Below are 17352 nucleotides of genomic sequence, written 5' to 3'. Positions count from 1 at the left end.
CACAAGGCCTATTCACGCCCAGCAGGCTGCTGCGCATGCAGCGCAGAGCTGACATATATAGATATATTCCCTCCTATGTGTGCAGCAGTCAATTTGTAAAGCGACTCCACAACACAGCATGTCCACACAGTCGGCTCACAAGCTGTGTTCTGATCTGCAGGCCGAATCGATTGGTAATTCAGTTTAAAGCTAAAATCATTACTCCCCCAGCCCAGCACTGTCTTCCGCCATTAGGGCTGCTAGTCCTCAACTATATAAGGTAGCATTGAGGGGAAGTTCATTGTAAGCATCTTACTCTTCCTTTGCCTCTCAGTGTGAGTACCTTAACAGACGCACAGAGCATCCAGCATGAGTAAAAGTCCAAGTCTTATCTGGGATCTGAATCAAGCTGATGACAGTTTTGTTCAGGCTGTGTGTGGATTTATCTCCTCTCTCACACCACACTGACCACTGTGGTCTGAACTGTTGTCATCACAGCTTGCTCTGCTTTAGTAAACGCAAACTTCAAGGAACAGTTTAAACCCTTGTGGACCGTGCATCCTGTGTTCTACATGTATGAGGTTCTGGTTGAAATTTGGACCTTTAACTTTTAGAAGATGTCATCACTAACGTCTCTAAAATGTAAGAGCTAGACTTTATAGATGGAAGTTGTCATGAGCAAAACCAAAAGCAGAGCCTCTGTTCTTCAAATTACACTACATGGTGCAGGGACATTACAATTCTGTCATGGGGCATGAAACTAAGTTTGCATATCCAACCAAAATGACAAGCTTAACTATCAAAATAAAGGAAAAACTTTGAGCGATTTCACAGCTCAGCAAATATGCATTATGTTTTTTCAAGCTTCCCAGTCATTATGGCGGTGTTGACAGACAGTAAAAGGCGAGTTATAGTTGGTGCATTCAGCATATTCCTTGGGACTAAATTTATATTCAGCACAGACTTGGTGTACAAGGGTGATAACATAGAGATGCAAACAGACTAGGGTGAGACAGTATTTGTAAGATCTTGAATTTGCAAATAAGAGGAGCTGAGTTCATTGCATTAGTTCATACATTAGTTCAGGCAGAAAAGCTGTGAATCACATGATGTACATTTTTTTACAACACTCTTTCCCTCATGTTTGACGGCACCGTGGCCAAAGTGACTTTTGGGATCTTATCATGAAATATCACTCTGTCACGGTGGCACCAGATGAAAGTCTGGACAAACTTTTGTGGAAATCCATCTAATAGTTGTTAAGGTTATTCAGTCTGGACCAAAGTGGTGCACAGGCCGACAGACCAACACTGCCACGCCACTAGCATGGCTAAAAAAAGGGAAGACTTTTATTTTGAATCGTAATTTCTCTCTCATTTCTTTAATAATGTTAACACTTAAAAATTCTTTGTCAACAAGTTTTATGTGTAAATGTTGATTTAAGAGCCAAAATAGCGACAATACACTAACACATTAACACCATAATTTTGCAGCACAGCCAGTTCCAATGCCAGCATGTTATACAATGGATCTAAAATACACTGAGGTTCACCATAGCTACTGTTTTCTCTAAGGCTAAGACTTGCAAATGCTGCCAAAACAAAGATAGTCTCAGCATTTGTCATAATGGACCCATAGCCTGAGCCCAGTAGTCTCAATACTATGCAGGTCAACATCCAACATCCAGTTTTTTTTCTTTTTTCTAGCTGTTGAGTCTGCTCTGTGCTCTCAAGAGCAAATCCTAAAAGAAAGCGCGAGCTAAATGGGGTGCCATCTTTGATCTGGCGGGGTGCAAAGCCATTGGCCCACAGCCACAAAGGGGCTTAGATGATGGAGAGAGCCTCAGAAACATGGTGTAGCTTTCTCACAATGGCTGCTGTTGCATGGACACACAGCTCTTGAGGAAGCAACATGAGAAAGGCTTGGCTTGGTGGTGTTGTCTTGCTCTTACTGCTAAGCCATGTCTCAAGGCTGTTTACTCTCGGCAGCTTTGAAGCAACTCCAACTCAAGATGGTATCAGAGGTGTGGATTTGAACCAAGCTTACTCTGCTCTGTTTGTCACTCTTCTACTTCAGAGCAGGAGGCTGCTCTGGGGTTAAGGAAGCTAATAACTAAAAATTACATGGTTAAATGTCACACAGAAGAAAAGCAGCTTTCTGTCACTGGAAATGGGCTTGTTTTTGGTGGCGCAAATGGTGATGGTTGTGCTCCTTCTCTCGGTTTGTCGTGTGGCTATGAGCTCTGGGACTTGGATTCACATAAAGCTCTATTGAAAGCTGCTGGGAGTGGAGTCCTCTCTTATTGCTTTAGCAGCACAGATGCATTTTTCTATTCCCTGTGTGCCGTTACTGGCTAATACACTCATTATAACCAGCTTTGGGAATGTGCACAGTCAAGAGCTTTTAGTGATGGACTCAACACAGTCCTTCATTTCTTATTGAGTAATGGCAGAAAAGGAAGATATTTGATTTAGTAAATAAAAACAATACATTATTTGGTGCATTTACAGTGCAGGTACAGAAGCCCAAAGTATGGAGAGCAACCACATCAAGATCTTCAGTCCAGTGAAGCCTTAATCTACAGTATCACATTGTTTTGATAATATCTGATACTAATAACCATTATCAGAAACATATAGTCTGCAAAATGAAATGTACTCTTTCTAGGGGCTGTGGCATTTGAAAAAAAAAGTGCAATTATTAAAACACTTAAGAAATCTTTACACTAAACCTGCAACAGTTTTTGTAGCATTGTGTGCAGCCATTCATTTGCCATTTCAGTCCAGTAATAGATTTTAAAACCTTCCTGTGTACTGTGATAATAACTTTCCAAGTTGGTGTGCAACCTGTGTCTTTTCTGTTATTCTTACCATAAGTCCACAGTAAGCACAAACCGACCAGTTGTTCAATCTCTATAAATCTGAAAAACACAAACTGCTGAGCGGTGACTCATATATCAGTCTATTATATACTACAGGGCTGACTGTATTAAACAAATGGCTAGGCCTGCAGCTGGAAAAGAGAGGCAATATAGAGAGAGCAGAGGTTATTGTCTAATTTAAATCTTGGCTGCTTTCCCAGAGCTGTACCACATTCCAATTTGTGGCTGTGTTGCTTGGCGCTACTGACAGAGGTCCGGCTGCAAATACTCTCGGGCTCCTCTCCAGAAATGTGTCTCCAAACTGACAATCAACAAGTTGGCAGAGATTAACGGAATGACTGGGGCAAATTAGGTAAAATAATGAAAATGCACAGATATGGATGTTGCGCTTTGTGCCATCTCTGCACGTGCAGTTTTTTTTTTTTAATCGCCCACTGCAGTGGCAATAATGTATCTATAATCATTACGACTTGATGTGCAACAACACAGAGCCATCAAGAAAGCCAGTGCATTGCTTCTGTACCGTCTTTGAGTTCCATAATGAAATAGCAGCTGGAAAAGACATCTGTGAAAACATAGTAGTTACAGAATGGTTGAGCAGGCTCTTAGAAGCAATTAGCTATTTCAAGCATTTTCTCTTTGGCATACTATTGTCCATTCATCTGCTAGATTGACAGCACACCAGGACATCATTAGCAAACCTGACAGCTGTTGAGTCGCAGACATTGTTTTTCTTGTGACAGCAACCATCAGGCTAAGTGCTTCACTAATGTTTTTAACAGTAGTTAAACTCGAAATGTCACTTTAACATTTCCTACTTCAAAAGCACCGAGAGATTAAGATACCAGCTTTGAATAATTACAAACACTAAGCTTCAACTTTGATTCCATATCATTGCACTGACATTTAAAGAGATTCGGAACAAAGACGCACTACACATCTTTTAGTCATAATGCAAAAATGATTCCTTTCGGCTGTTTAAAACGACAGGTGGGAGATCAAAGGCACACAGAAACCTGGAGGTCTGCCGTGTATAGAGGAGGTGCTTTCAAAAGAACAAGGTAAGTTAGCAAAGTGTTCACATGAGAGAAAAAAAAATAGTAAAACGCTCTATTTAAAAATCTTTTCTGTTGATGACACTTGTCAGTGTGTGGCCAATCTCCCTATTGATCAGGCAAACTGGTGAAAATCTATTTGCCTTACAAATCTTGCGCTTGTGCAGTGTATGTGCAGTATAAACACACTGCAGTTAAAAAGTAGCCTATATACACACTGCAGTTAAAAAGCAAATGACTGTTAATCCAAATAATTTGTAAAATGTACAGACACGACGGTTTGTCATGTCCTGTAGATATAGTTTTGACATGTTCCTCCAACATCCCCTTTCATGCTCATGAAAGAGCGCACAAGCAAATAACCCTGAATCTGTCTCTTTTTACAATTTAAAATAAATGTATATGTTGTATTTGTACGACCCTCTTTTACAGCTGTATTGATTTCCTCCTTTGACCACAGCTCCCTCTGAACACTTTTATCCCATTTCTCTACTGCAGGCAGCTAAAAAAAGGAGTCACTGACATTTTCTGTATTTGAGCCTTGACCTCTATTTTAGGATCATGCTGTGAGTTTCTCCACTAAAATAAATGAGAGCACGGCACAGTCTGCTCTGCACTCACACCTTCCCGTGCACATGTTCTCTCATCACTTTTCATTTGTCTTCATTAGGCTCATTCTTGACCCGTTTCTCCAAATTCTCTACCAATATATACGGTCTGCACAGAGCATCTGGACGTGCAATACTGTAACTCTAATCTCCTGGTATCCTTGTTGTTTATATGCAAAGGTGATTAACACCTAATGAAAATAACTTGTAACTAACGCAAGCAAACATGTTATAGCCTAAAATACATGTAAAAGAGTTTCCCATGTCAGTCAGGTGCATTCAGTCAAATGACCCTGAAAGACAAACGTCACTAATCCAATTAATCAATATATAAACAAAAGCCTGTAATAACAAAAATCGGTGATTTCAACAGGGGGCGCCATGCTGTAAAAGCTGACTGCAGCTTTAATTTGCAGTGAGAAACAGAATTCCCACTGTCAACTTGTCATCAGCTAATTTACCTGGAGCCAGAGGGGGAGATTCACTGGACACATAGGGAGAGTTAATCTCTTCATTCATCTTCGCTAAAGAGATCGACCCAATTAGCTCAGCACATTGACTGACAGCCCTTGTGTTTGCTTTTCTCCCTCGACTTTTTCCCCCCTCTTCTTAAATCAGGAGTTATGCAGTTTATGCTGGCTCCAGCTAAAGGGCCTCTAAAATTATTTGAGGGTACTGTACAATAGTGAAATAATCATGATGTCTTTATTCAAATCTGTCGAGTCTGAAATATTCACCACTGCAATTTGCTGTGACTGATTAGCCAGTGGAAGGGTTGCTTGGGGATAGCTCTCCAGAGCTCTGTAATTGAGCGGATTTGACTTGGGAGAGGTTTTTTCTGCTGATAACTACACACATTCCCTTTTTAATGTACTTTTCTTTTTTTAGCCTCTACTAAGAGCCAGTGCACATCAGAATTATGATGGTTGCAGAAACAGCAGTATGTAGTATGTAGGACAGTTTATATTACAATCGCTGTCCCTAGAAAATGGGATTCCACGTCGTCTTTCATCTGATGATTTACCACAATATCTCTGGCTGTAGCCCAGAGACCAGTCAGTGTTGGCTGGCCTGGTCACTGCAGGACTGTCAGATCTAGAAACTCAAAGATCAGGGACAACAGCCCCGAGGACTGCCGCCGTAGCCTCTGACATCGAACAATACACACAACATAGAGAACATTGATGCAAATGTCTTTGTGCCATTACTAATTTTGTACTACAGGATATGAAGTCTTAAAAATGCTAAATAAGCACTTCGCAAAATATTACATGAATTTCATCATTTGGCATCTTTTTGATCTCAGTGGTGAGGAGAGTTATTTTGCCAGTCAAAGCAGAGCTTTTGCTGGAACAGCTGTGCTCAGTCTGGTATGACCAGCAGCTTGGTGTGGTTAATGTGAACTAATGTTAGCAAAGTTAAGACAGATATTGTTGAGTGACATTTCACATTTACAACTCTTTTGAAATTGTTACTAGTTGCCATTGTAACAAAAAACAGCAAGAAACACCGTGTGTTTAGTAAAACTTATATACGACCACTTTAAATCGCTGAGGGAAAATTTCTGTGAAAATCATCAGTTTTCCTTTGATGACCTGTGACAGTTTGACAAACGTATGGTTACATTCTGTTGCTGGCACATACATGTGAGGGATTGAAAGGCTTAAAAGGGATGATAAACAGTGCACTGAAAAGGGGTAAGCCATCAAATAATGTCTAATAATGAGCTGTTTCATTATAATCCTGTGTGGATAATTATGAGATTAATATGTCAATTCTGGTTTTGGCAGGTTCTGCATCCAGGAGAAGCTACATTCAACACAGTCCTTGTGCCACAATGCAATGAAAACTGTTTTCTTCTTTCACATTAAATCGTGTTTATTTGGTGCAGAAAACAAAGAGAGATGCTGTTATTCTTTTCCAAAACACAACACTAATGCTCTGGGGCATGATTTGTCATTGTTATTCAGGGCTCGCTCACCTACACTTACAACATGATCCTTCTGGATTTTAATTAAGCACCAAGGTACCTCCCAGGGGGTTCTGACTTGGCAAAGGAAACTACTTTGATTTATGTACTACTTTGTTGTTCCTGCTTGAAGCTTGCCTGTTATGAGAGACTGTGGTGATGAATGAAAGAACAGGGCAATTATTCTTATTTGTTAATTAGTTCCTGTTAGGGATATGTTCTTCTAAAAATATCAATACCCACTAATAGTGAAGCTGCACATCCCTCAACCCTCAAAACAACCAAACAGAAACCAGTGACTGTGTTAGGACTGTGTACACTGGGACTCTTACTGTAAGCTGGGCACATGCTCGTAAATGTTGAGCTAAACTTAGTGACAATTCACCACTACATCAACTACAGCTAATAGGAATGTGCCTCTGTGTGTTGCCAGCAGCATAATACATCAATTTGCATGCATCCACTATTCACCACCATCTATACGGCAGAAAACAGCACAAATCAGCAAAATACTTATTTGCAGGACACTACAGGACAGTATGCCATTTCAACAGTGATTGTATTCAAGCACAAGTTACTGGCTGTTAAATCAGTAATTAACAGTAAACATTAGTGTAGCTCCAGAGAATTTCATGAGCAGCAGTGCACACATTTGTCAATTATCAATATGCCACTCAGTCAAATGAAATTAACATTTTTATGAATGAAATACGATTTTATTGTTATGGAAATATAAATGTATGAGGGAAAAAATAAACAACATAAAAAACATTAATTAAAAAACAAACGTAGGGGTGCAGAAACATTATTACCCTGTAGTAAGTTGTAGTGAGAGTCTTAACACTTTTCAGACACACTAACTTATACAGCTGTCATACTTGTTAGTCAAAGCTAATAATGTTGTTTCTCTTTCTAGATAGGTATTACTTATAATCATATAGCATTGATTCAATATAAAATATGAAGTACTGGCAAGAGCAGAAACCGAGACTAATGACAAATACTCACATGTGATCTAATACTGTTCAGACCAATTTCTATAGCTGTTGATAGTGTTATGGTGTCAAGTTTCTTCTACTTTTTATTAATTGACCACAATATACAAAGTGAAAATTGCTCTTTCCAACAACTTCATTGAGACCGACTGTGCCACATATCCACATTCACAAATCAAAGCAGCAGCTGAAGACATATCCCATGATGAGGGTTGAAAGTGATGGTCAGCCACCTCAGTGACACAGCAATGGTTTCAGAGACAGACCTTGTACGAGGTCTGCTATCCTAGATGCATATCAGAAGCTAATGGAGTCTCGAAACTACAGGGGTGCTGCAGGGTCTCTACGATTAGCTCGCAGAACTGCTGAAGGTCAGCACTGCTGAGCTGAGCAGCCACAAGCCTTCATAAAACCATGCAGCGTATCATTATTTTCAAAGTGTTTCATTATGGACGGTTAACCTTGGCTAACTCCGACCTAACACTTTAATCAGCTGCCTGTAATGCCTTTGAAACAGTGTAATCATTCAGCTTCTCTTCTTGTTTATCAGCGGGAGACACACAAATGTAGTGGAGCCTATTTCAAAAAAGACAGAACACTTTCCCAAGGCTGTTCAGGTATTTGAAAAGTTTACACCGTGAGTCAGAACCTCCAAAGATGAGGAAGTAGATCAGTTTCCTTGGAAGGAATGTCATTTGAAAGAATCGTCGGTGGCTGTCCAGCGAGGGGAGCCCTGCCAATGCTGAGGCCTCAGAGACCTTGATCTTGATTCTACTGCTGCCATCCCACACTATGACCACATGCGAGAGTCGTTGAGCCAGCGGAAACACACACATCACAATAAACGAGGACATGCTGTGAATGAGCCTCGACTTCAACTCCTAAAAACATCAGAAGCTGGCTCAAGAATTCCATGGACCCCATTCATAATCCCAGCTGAGGTTTCAGGGACTGGACCTTTATTATGTGGCTGGAGCTTTTAACCGAGGCCATGTCCATTGTTCCTTTTGATCACGCGACTAAATAAAAAGTAGATCAATTCATGAATTCTGCATGATATTTATGAGACGGAAATTCTGAGCGCAGTGATATTTCAGGAATATTCGAGACCTTTATTCATTCAAATGAAGGCAACTGTTGGACAATTATGGCTAAAAGAACGACGTCAGAGTGACGCAAAGAGTCAACAGTCCCCCACAGTGTCCCGTCCTGACAGCTGAAACATGATTTACATTTTTATGGTTATGCTTAGACAACTCTTCTAACCAGTTCTTGGTTAGGATATAGTGATAGATAATGATCACAGAACAATGCTGAAAAAGGTCAGTGCCTCATGCTTCAAGTCAAGTTATCACGGTTCGCACAAATATAAAAGTTATTTATGGGGAGAAATTGTACAAATGGTTGTAAAAAATTGGTGATAAGTTGGTGACCGAGCAGAGAATGACAGTGAATTAGAGGCCAGAAATAATAAATAAACCATATTAGACATTAGCAAAGAGTAACTGTTGTTTAATTCCTGTGCAGAAGGTCCTTTTAAAGGTGAAATTGCTCTCCAAGATGGATACACATTTCTGCCAAACCAAGTATAAGGAAGACATAAAGGGCAAACATATTTTTCTAGTAACAGCTGTTTCATTCTCCTCCGGGACTTAACAGAAGAGCGAGACAATCCTCTATCAGTGCAATGTATCAAGAGCTTGATATCATTCAAACAGAACATAAATTATGACAAAAAACAAACTATTCATGCCAATGAATACTCTTATCAGTCACATGCATGTATATAAAAGATTCATTTAAACTGTGGTGGGGTGAGATGGCAGTTTTCCAATTCTGGGAGACTATTAAAGCTCATTTAGGGGGGTGAAGTAGCTTTATAGGCTGCAGTATTATTGCTATGGCAGTAACTGCTCAGACAGACGTCAACATTATCCAACTACCACAAACAGACTGTATTTTTGTGAGGGAGTGTTTGACAATCACTACAGGATGCTCAGCATGAACAGAATCATGCGAAAAAGGGACAAAACAGTGACCAATGTTTATTATATCTGTAAGCAATGAATAATTCAGTCTAATCATTAACAGATGTATTTCAAAGTGATGTTTCCGCAGTTTTCTGTGCGATAAACAGGTTACGTTCAAAGTCAGTCTTCCCTGAACCATGCGGCAGGTTTCTACAACATGGCATCTATTTGACCGTTCAAATAAAAGTTTTATTTACCCCCATTATTTAAGCTCTTTGTCCGAGAGGTCTAAGGGGTATTTGCACACCTGCTACTATTGTCAGTCCTTTTAGCACAACCTGGTAACACACTGCATTATGGGAATGTGTGATGTAGGAGGGGGCCGCTGTAAAGGGTGAATTAATCACACTGCGTAAAATGTAATACTACACACACCTGCAGCCCGCACAGCCTATAATGAGAAAGAAATTCACATTCAAACTGATACAGGAACAATTGTTGAAACAGTGACTAATATTTCTATGAGTAGGCTGCTTTAGCTGGAATGGTCACAGCTAAATCAAAGCATAAAATGAAACCTACACTCAGCCAATAATTCTAGTCTGGTTGACAGGACTAATTTATGTGTTACAGGAAATAATATCTTCATCTTGAAAATGTGATTCTGCATTTACCCGACTAGAAGCTGACTTTAGAGAAAATAACAGTAACAGCTGGAGGAAAGAAGTCTGATATAAACAGCGTGGCAATGAATTCAACTCCAGTCCAGTCTCGAAAATTTTACCCATAACTGTGTGAGCAGGACGACATTCGTCAGTGGCCTGTGCTCCTTGAAAAGAGCCAAGGGCTTAAGTCAAGCAAGTCAACTTAAAAGGAAAACAGCAGAATGTTTTGATACAGTCTGTGAGCCCATTAAGAGAATTGGACATTAGATCTATGAAACATGGAATGGCTGCGTCTCTGGAAAGCTTTAAAAATGAATGTGCCTTAACAGTGAGGCTAACCACTAAAGGGACACAACACTTATTGAATCAGCCAACCAGAAGTGATTGACTGGTCCTTTTGAAAACTGCTTAATTCACGGTAAAAGCAGTTTTTTGGGGCACAGGGACTTTTTTTTCCCCCCTTCCATTTAATAAGTCAGCAAGGTTGAGGCTGTCAAAGATGTAGTGAGCCAAAACCAGATTAAAACAGTTTATCACAGTGGAAAAATATCTCTCGTTTGATTCAAAAGGAGCACAGTGTTCACAGAAAATAAGAAGAATCCTTCAACTTTCTCATAGACGAGTTCAGTCTCAGCGTGGAACTAGGATTTATGGATGTTTTTGGAGTGGGCTTAGCTTATTTGGCTTTTCCTCAGACACAAAAAAAAAAACAAACACATTAGTTAAAATGTGTTTGAATACAACACTGCAATTGATGCCAGTGTGGATAGCCCTTTTATGCTATACTGTATATGGTTTAATCAAAACCACCAAAATTAAAACAAATTACACATTGGAGTTATTAGTGTGCCATGTTCCATTTGCACAGTAATGAAGCATCAAATAATAACATGTTTTGGAGAAAAGTAATAACGACACAAGGAGCAATTTTCATTCAAGCAATAGATTGTATTGTACTACACATCTAAACTCTACTGTGGATCTGATAATGATAAAAATAACAGAAAAAATAGCTATTAAAGAAATCATGAAGACAAACCAATGATCATTAACAGAACATTTAAATAGCCATTCAACACTTTGAAGAATACAAGTAACTCCTCTTTTAATGTATGACATTGGATGTCGAAAGAAACAATTTTTCCTCAGGCACTTACATGGTTTGATGGATGGTGCAGCGATGCTGTGTACATGATCAAAATCCAATAACAAATGTGTCTCTCCTGCGCATTCATCCTCTTTATCACTGAAAGAGATGTTTTTGAAACAGCATGTAGCTACACATTTTCCAGCAAGAGACTGTTGTTTTAGTTCAGTGGGGACCAACACTGCTGGGGTTAATCCTCATGGAGAAACATAAAGTCATACACACACGGCAGGCCCACTCTACAAAGACATCCAACATGTAAGAATTGATTCTTGAACTGGTTTAACTGTACTTTGTGTTTAGGCCCTGATTTGTCCCTGGTCATGAAATCACATGTTCTTTGTCTACAGCCATGTCAGATGGACAGTGGGTTGCCAAACACAGCAGAAGAGAAACTATTTTAGAGTGTGAGGTTTGTCTAAATGAACAACACAGAGTAAAGCACTGGGAGATGTAATGAAGAGGATTTATGAGCAGTGATGGCAGGATTACAGAAGGTCTTTACGAGTGCTGATCGGGGTAATGGTCTATGTCTGTATAAGATTTCAGGGCCATATTGTCACATCCACCTCATAAACAAAACAGATAACCTGGTCTTACGTTTCCCACAGGTTCACAATGTTGGTTCAGATTATTCTGGAAAAACAGCTTGAAAGTGAGAAGCTAATTCTGAGAGACTTAGCTGCTGCTTGTGCATGTGCATACGTGTCATATGTCTACAATGTCAACATCTTAACATGATCAACAAAGTAAAGAGACTGACAGCTGTGATAATGTGGTGCCACAGGAATCAGAGACTATCAGGCTCATGGTTTAAAACAACCACACAACGTCTTCAGAAACAACCCCTGTAAACCCCTTAAAAGCCAGTTTTCAAACACAATTATACAGTTTCCACAAATATGTCTCTATCACTGATGTGTCCTTGTAGGATCACAGCAACTTTGTTGAGAGGAAATCCATGTTAAGACCCAGTGCTGGAAGTGGAGACCTGTGCATTGAGAAACATCTGCTCTGTACAGACATACGTTTAGTGTGGTCTGTTGGACAGAGCAGTCATTCTTAGATGTAGGAACTCCAAGTACAGTATGTGCCTTGGAGTGGACGGACTAAAAATAACACTCTCTAATCTCAGTGGGAAAATTAGGTGTTTAATAAATCTGTTAAACGACGTCTCCTGACAGGCTACAACTAAAAGACTCAGCAAAACACATCAGCTATTCACTTTTTGGACACTTAAACATTTAACATGCACCTTGGAGTCATATCCATCAACCATTGAGTTTGACAAAGCAGACAGCCTCTGGGGTTAAACACACACACACACACAACACACACACACACACACACACACACACACACACACACACACACACACACACACACACACACACACACACACATTTAAAGTTGTGTTTGGATATGTTTAGAATGTGTGTGATGAAATGGCACCAGCTGTGTACACTGGAGAGATGCACAAGGCCCCCCGGTTGAGCTGAGTGTTAACCCCTTCCCTCCCAAGGAAGCAGGGGGGACAGCAGACACAAAAGAAGCTTGGTTTGGACACAATAAAGGGTGTGCTGCTGTGACAGTACAATAATTCACTAAGATCCTTCCCCCAGTTCCTTAAATCTTTGTTGTTTTTGGTTTCCTTATGTACGCATGGGTCAGTGCGAGCAACATGAACCATGAGCAGGTTTCTGTTCCACCTACAGCACATTTTACAGGCTCCATAAAATCCTCTGATAATTGCAGCTGCACCCCTACATCATCATGTCAAGTCTTACTGTCTGAACAACTTCCTAATCATTGTTTTCACAGCACAGTTAGTCTTTCATATCATGGGTGAATGGACAATAAAATACAAAGTAGATGGTGAATAAATTCTCAGGAGTGCTTTATCTAAGTTCAGATTATAAAGGACAAAGTTGTCTATGTGCTGTAATAGAGAATTTGTCTTATTATAAACTTGCATTGCTTAAGCTTTTAGTCCTGGTTGATCTGATGACACCTGCGGTTACTGGTGAAATCAGAAAGTGTGGTTTAATAAAAGACCAAACGCAACCTGAGCAGCTACTTTGTCAGAAATACAGAGGAGCAACAGGAGTATCCGTTTACAAAGCAACCAACCAAACTATTAAATGTTGCTTTAATTTAGAATTCAGTCAATAGAAATTAAAATCGCAATCTAATTTCATGCTGAACATGACATGAGTAGTTTTCCACAACATGGCAAAGTTGGTTACCTTGCTCAGCTAACATGCTGATGAAAATAAGATCACCGTTTTTTCTTTCTGTTTTTTCTGTTGCATTTGTGACTACCTATAAAAACTATTAATAATATATAGTAGATATATAGTTTTAAAACCAGGATTTGAGCTTCAAGTCAAAAGAGGCTGTTTAAAAAATAATGATAACTTGCACAAAATCTATACTTCCTCTTACAGTGCTCAACATCAACAATGATACAGGTCACACAAGTTTGTAACTTTCCATCTACAATGTGTCTCTGCAACGGTGTCATTAAAAAAAACTCTGATGTATGGCCAGTTCTCAACTACAAAGAATTATGATGTCTCTGTGGTGCTGGTATTAGTTTTGCAAATAAACCTCAAGTGTTCGCACCAGTGTAGGTGAAGAGTTTGTATTAACATCTGTTGGTAATTTCAGTCTCTTTTTGCCTGGAGGTAATGAAAGCCCACACTAAATGGATACTGTATCTGAAACATTATTAAACCTTAAGAAAAAAAAGACCAGATGGCCATAAATATGGGCATAACACAGGGTCCCTTTCATGAGACCATTAAAGTCAGTCACGTTTGGCTTTTACAAATAAAAAAAAATAAAAAACCAAACAGCTCCTTGTCTTTGGTTAATGCTGTGCCTGACTGAAGAGCTGGCCCAGAAAAACCACGCAAGTTTAACTGTCTCACATCATCACTGGCATCACCAAAATGATAAACTGGACAAATGAGAACTATATTATATGTATACAGACATACACAAGTATATACAGGCTGTTTAACTTTTATTAAAAGTATTTTATACTATAATTTTCCAAACTTTAGCAGACAATCAGAAAACAATGCAAGCTGAAAGTACAAGTAGGGGACTTGATGGGTATGCCCTTGAGCAGAACTGATCTATGCTCAACCTTAAGTCAGGGAGGTTTAAGAGAAATGGACCCTGCTGTGACAGCACTGTCACCCACCTGAACACTCAAAATCACAGAAATAAACCTTTTACATTTTCTTTAAGAGAGTTTTAAGAGTGAACAGAGTTTAATTCTACCAGATTACAGCAAGTGATTTTTCTTGCTAAATATATTTTATGAGCATTATTCAGCTGTGTGAAGTTGTGGCATGTTCCTCTTCAGGACTGCTGTTTCTCCTTCATCTCAGAGCCAAAAAACAGGCAGCTTCATTAGTCATGACTGCAGCACCTAATTAAGTTTGTGCCACTCGTTTGGATTTTTCTGTAAATTTAAAAGAATCTCTGATGTTTCAAAGTGCCTCTGGGCCCTTCTTGTCTCTGTTGTCATTAAAATTGAACATTTCCTGTGCCAGCCTTTTGAGAGGGTATTGCCTGTTTTCAAATCAAAACTGTGAATCTAGTGAAAGTTGTTTGCAAAAAAGGTGCTGTGACAGCTTATAAATAGATGTAAGAAGTAATGCTTTAGTTCTGTGTGACTTGTAAGCATGCCACATCTTTTGGATGACTAACCACTCCGTATTGTGCTACCTTTCAGCAAGTTGATTCAAATAAACTGGAGGCTTATTTGAAAGATGCATGCAAAAGAATCTATTTGTTCACCATGGAAAGGCTTTGTAATTAGCATGAAATGCATGCTTTGTACCCCCCCCCCCCCCCCGACTCTCTCTCTCCAAAATAACTGGTAGAGATACTGGATAAGCACCTTCTCACCACTCTCCCTCCCTCTCGCTCTCTGCCTCCTTTTGCATTGTGGCCAATTACTGTTACAGATGGAAAATTTCACTTGACCTGGGGAATGTGAGCAGGAATAAAATCGCGCTTCGTCTCTTACACCAATTCAAAGCAATGTAGTTAAAATTTCTCAAGGCTGATGAAGACATGATGAAATTGGGCACATATGACAACTTGGCCACATGACAAAGAGCTGATGAAACACTGAGAAACCTGGTAACTGTTTTGAGCAGCATCAGATTGCAAGGGCTGAATAATTTGGGAGGGGGAGGTGTGTGTGTGTGTGTGTGTGTGTGTGTGTGTGTGTGTGTGTGTGTGGAGGGATGGGGGATGTAAGGGGTACCATTGTTTAGACTTCATAAAAGCAGCACGCCGCTGTTGTGTGATTTTTGCCTGTCATAGTGATGTTCTCTCTTGCTGTGGAACATAGGAGTCAAGCTGCTGATGGATCACTGGCCTAATAGTTCAAGTGTTACATCACTGACAAAATATCACAAACCATCAACTGTGTTTTACATAACCTCAGTCTCACATTTGAGAGTTAATAAACTTGTCATTCCTCATCAATGTTATTATTAACAACTCAGAAACAGCACTGCACACTCTGTATACAGATGTAGCAAGGTGAATACAACAACTTCCTGCATTAACATTAACAATGTTAAATGCAGAAACTAGGCTATCCAACCTGAGAGAGAAAACTATGCTGTACATCATGAGGCTGTTTTTATTAGTATGACAGTCTGTGGGTTTACTGAGGCCATGTTTAGATAAGATAAGTGCACAACACAGCGTATTGCTGACAATGAACACATTCATACTGAACAGATAAAAAGTCTGCTGTCTATTTCTCTTTCTGTGTATATATTTCTATGTGGAGCTGTGAAGTTGAAAACTGATAATCAGAGTTCATTTCAGGCACTATCTAAAAAAGCAAAAAAGAGCAACCCCAATTTGTTAAAGCTAGTGAAATACTCTGAATAAAAGTTAAACAGCCTGTAACTTGATGATAATGTTGCATTCAGATTAACACAAGAAATCTACATGCCAAAGGACAAACAAGTGTTTCTATTACATACTATTTAACATGTTGAGAACTGAAACTGGATTACAGTGGAGCAGAGGAGTTTATCTGACACTTGATACACTGCATCATACTTTGATCACATTTAATGCTCACACTGTAGCCTAATGTAGGTTGCTGATGCAATGATCCACCACTGATGTTGAGGAACATGAAACTGTGTATCCAACAGCGCCTATGACTGTGGATCACATCACTCTATAGTGAGAGTTTAGCGGTGCAGTGAGGCTGGACTGAGCCACACAAAAAGTAACACAGAGTCAGTGCACTTGCATTGTACTCTCCTTGCCATTAACACACAACAAAGTTTGCGGCAAGGGAGGGCAGAATTCATTAGGCAACTTTAGAAAGGCAGTGGTAATAGGGAGGAAGTAAGCTAAATGGAGACAATTAGCAAAATTAGCATATCACTTGTTTTAAATCAAATATTTTTTAAACAGATTTTCACTCACAAAAAGACCAGATGAGCTACGGAGTTACGGAGCACGGTTTCAGCACCAGCGTGGACACACAACACAAAACTAGGCTAAAGCACAAAACAGATGGGTTTCTCACCTTATTGAAGTTGTAGTAGCCCAAACAGTGGGCAAAATCCAGGTTCTGTGGATCTCCTGGAATAGAATTTCCACCAGCAGTCGGATAAAATCTTACATCCATGATGTGAGGGAGCCGCGCAGCTGTAGCTGTAGCCTACTCTGCACGGAGCTCAATTTGTTTCTGCCGTTTACAATCCAAGCGCACAGAGACAAGGGAGACGGAGAAAGAGAGGCAGCGAAACTGACCCCAGCTTTGTTGGGGTAAATGAGATACTGCTGTAGGGAGAAAGGCTTCGGGCAAAGTTTTGATATTCCTCTTCTACGCCTGGTTCAGCCGCTTCATTTCTGAGGAAGAAACATGAAGGTTGGACTGAGCCCAATAAGCTGTCGCTCAAGGAGCAGTAGACGCTGTGTGCCCATGCATTTACACACAGCTGCTGCTGTATACAAAGAAGCCACGAGACCGGCGACTGCGCGTGGGTCCACCTCCTTTTTCCTCGCGCTTCGGATGCAGGAAA

At 39.9% G+C, this 17352-nt stretch overlaps 1 protein-coding gene across 1 annotated transcript in view; it reads right to left on the bottom strand.

Annotated features, from left to right (window-relative positions):
* Positions 1 to 16955, bottom strand: part of tox3 (TOX high mobility group box family member 3) — a 38561-nt gene extending 21606 nt beyond the window's left edge. Inside the window, exon 1 of the mRNA XM_022744162.1 lies at positions 16854 to 16955. Coding sequence (XP_022599883.1) covers positions 16854 to 16955 — 102 coding nt within the window. The remainder of the gene's footprint in view (positions 1 to 16853) is intronic.
* Positions 16956 to 17352: the final 397 nt, after the last annotated feature.

The sequence above is a fragment of the Seriola dumerili genome, unplaced genomic scaffold (assembly GCF_002260705.1).
Source record: "Seriola dumerili isolate Sdu_G_001 unplaced genomic scaffold, Sdu_1.0 BDQW01000003.1, whole genome shotgun sequence".
In the NCBI taxonomy this organism is placed as follows: Eukaryota; Metazoa; Chordata; class Actinopteri; order Carangiformes; family Carangidae; genus Seriola; species Seriola dumerili.
Note: the sequence above shows the minus strand (reverse complement) of the source record. Positions and strands in the feature narration are given on the sequence as shown.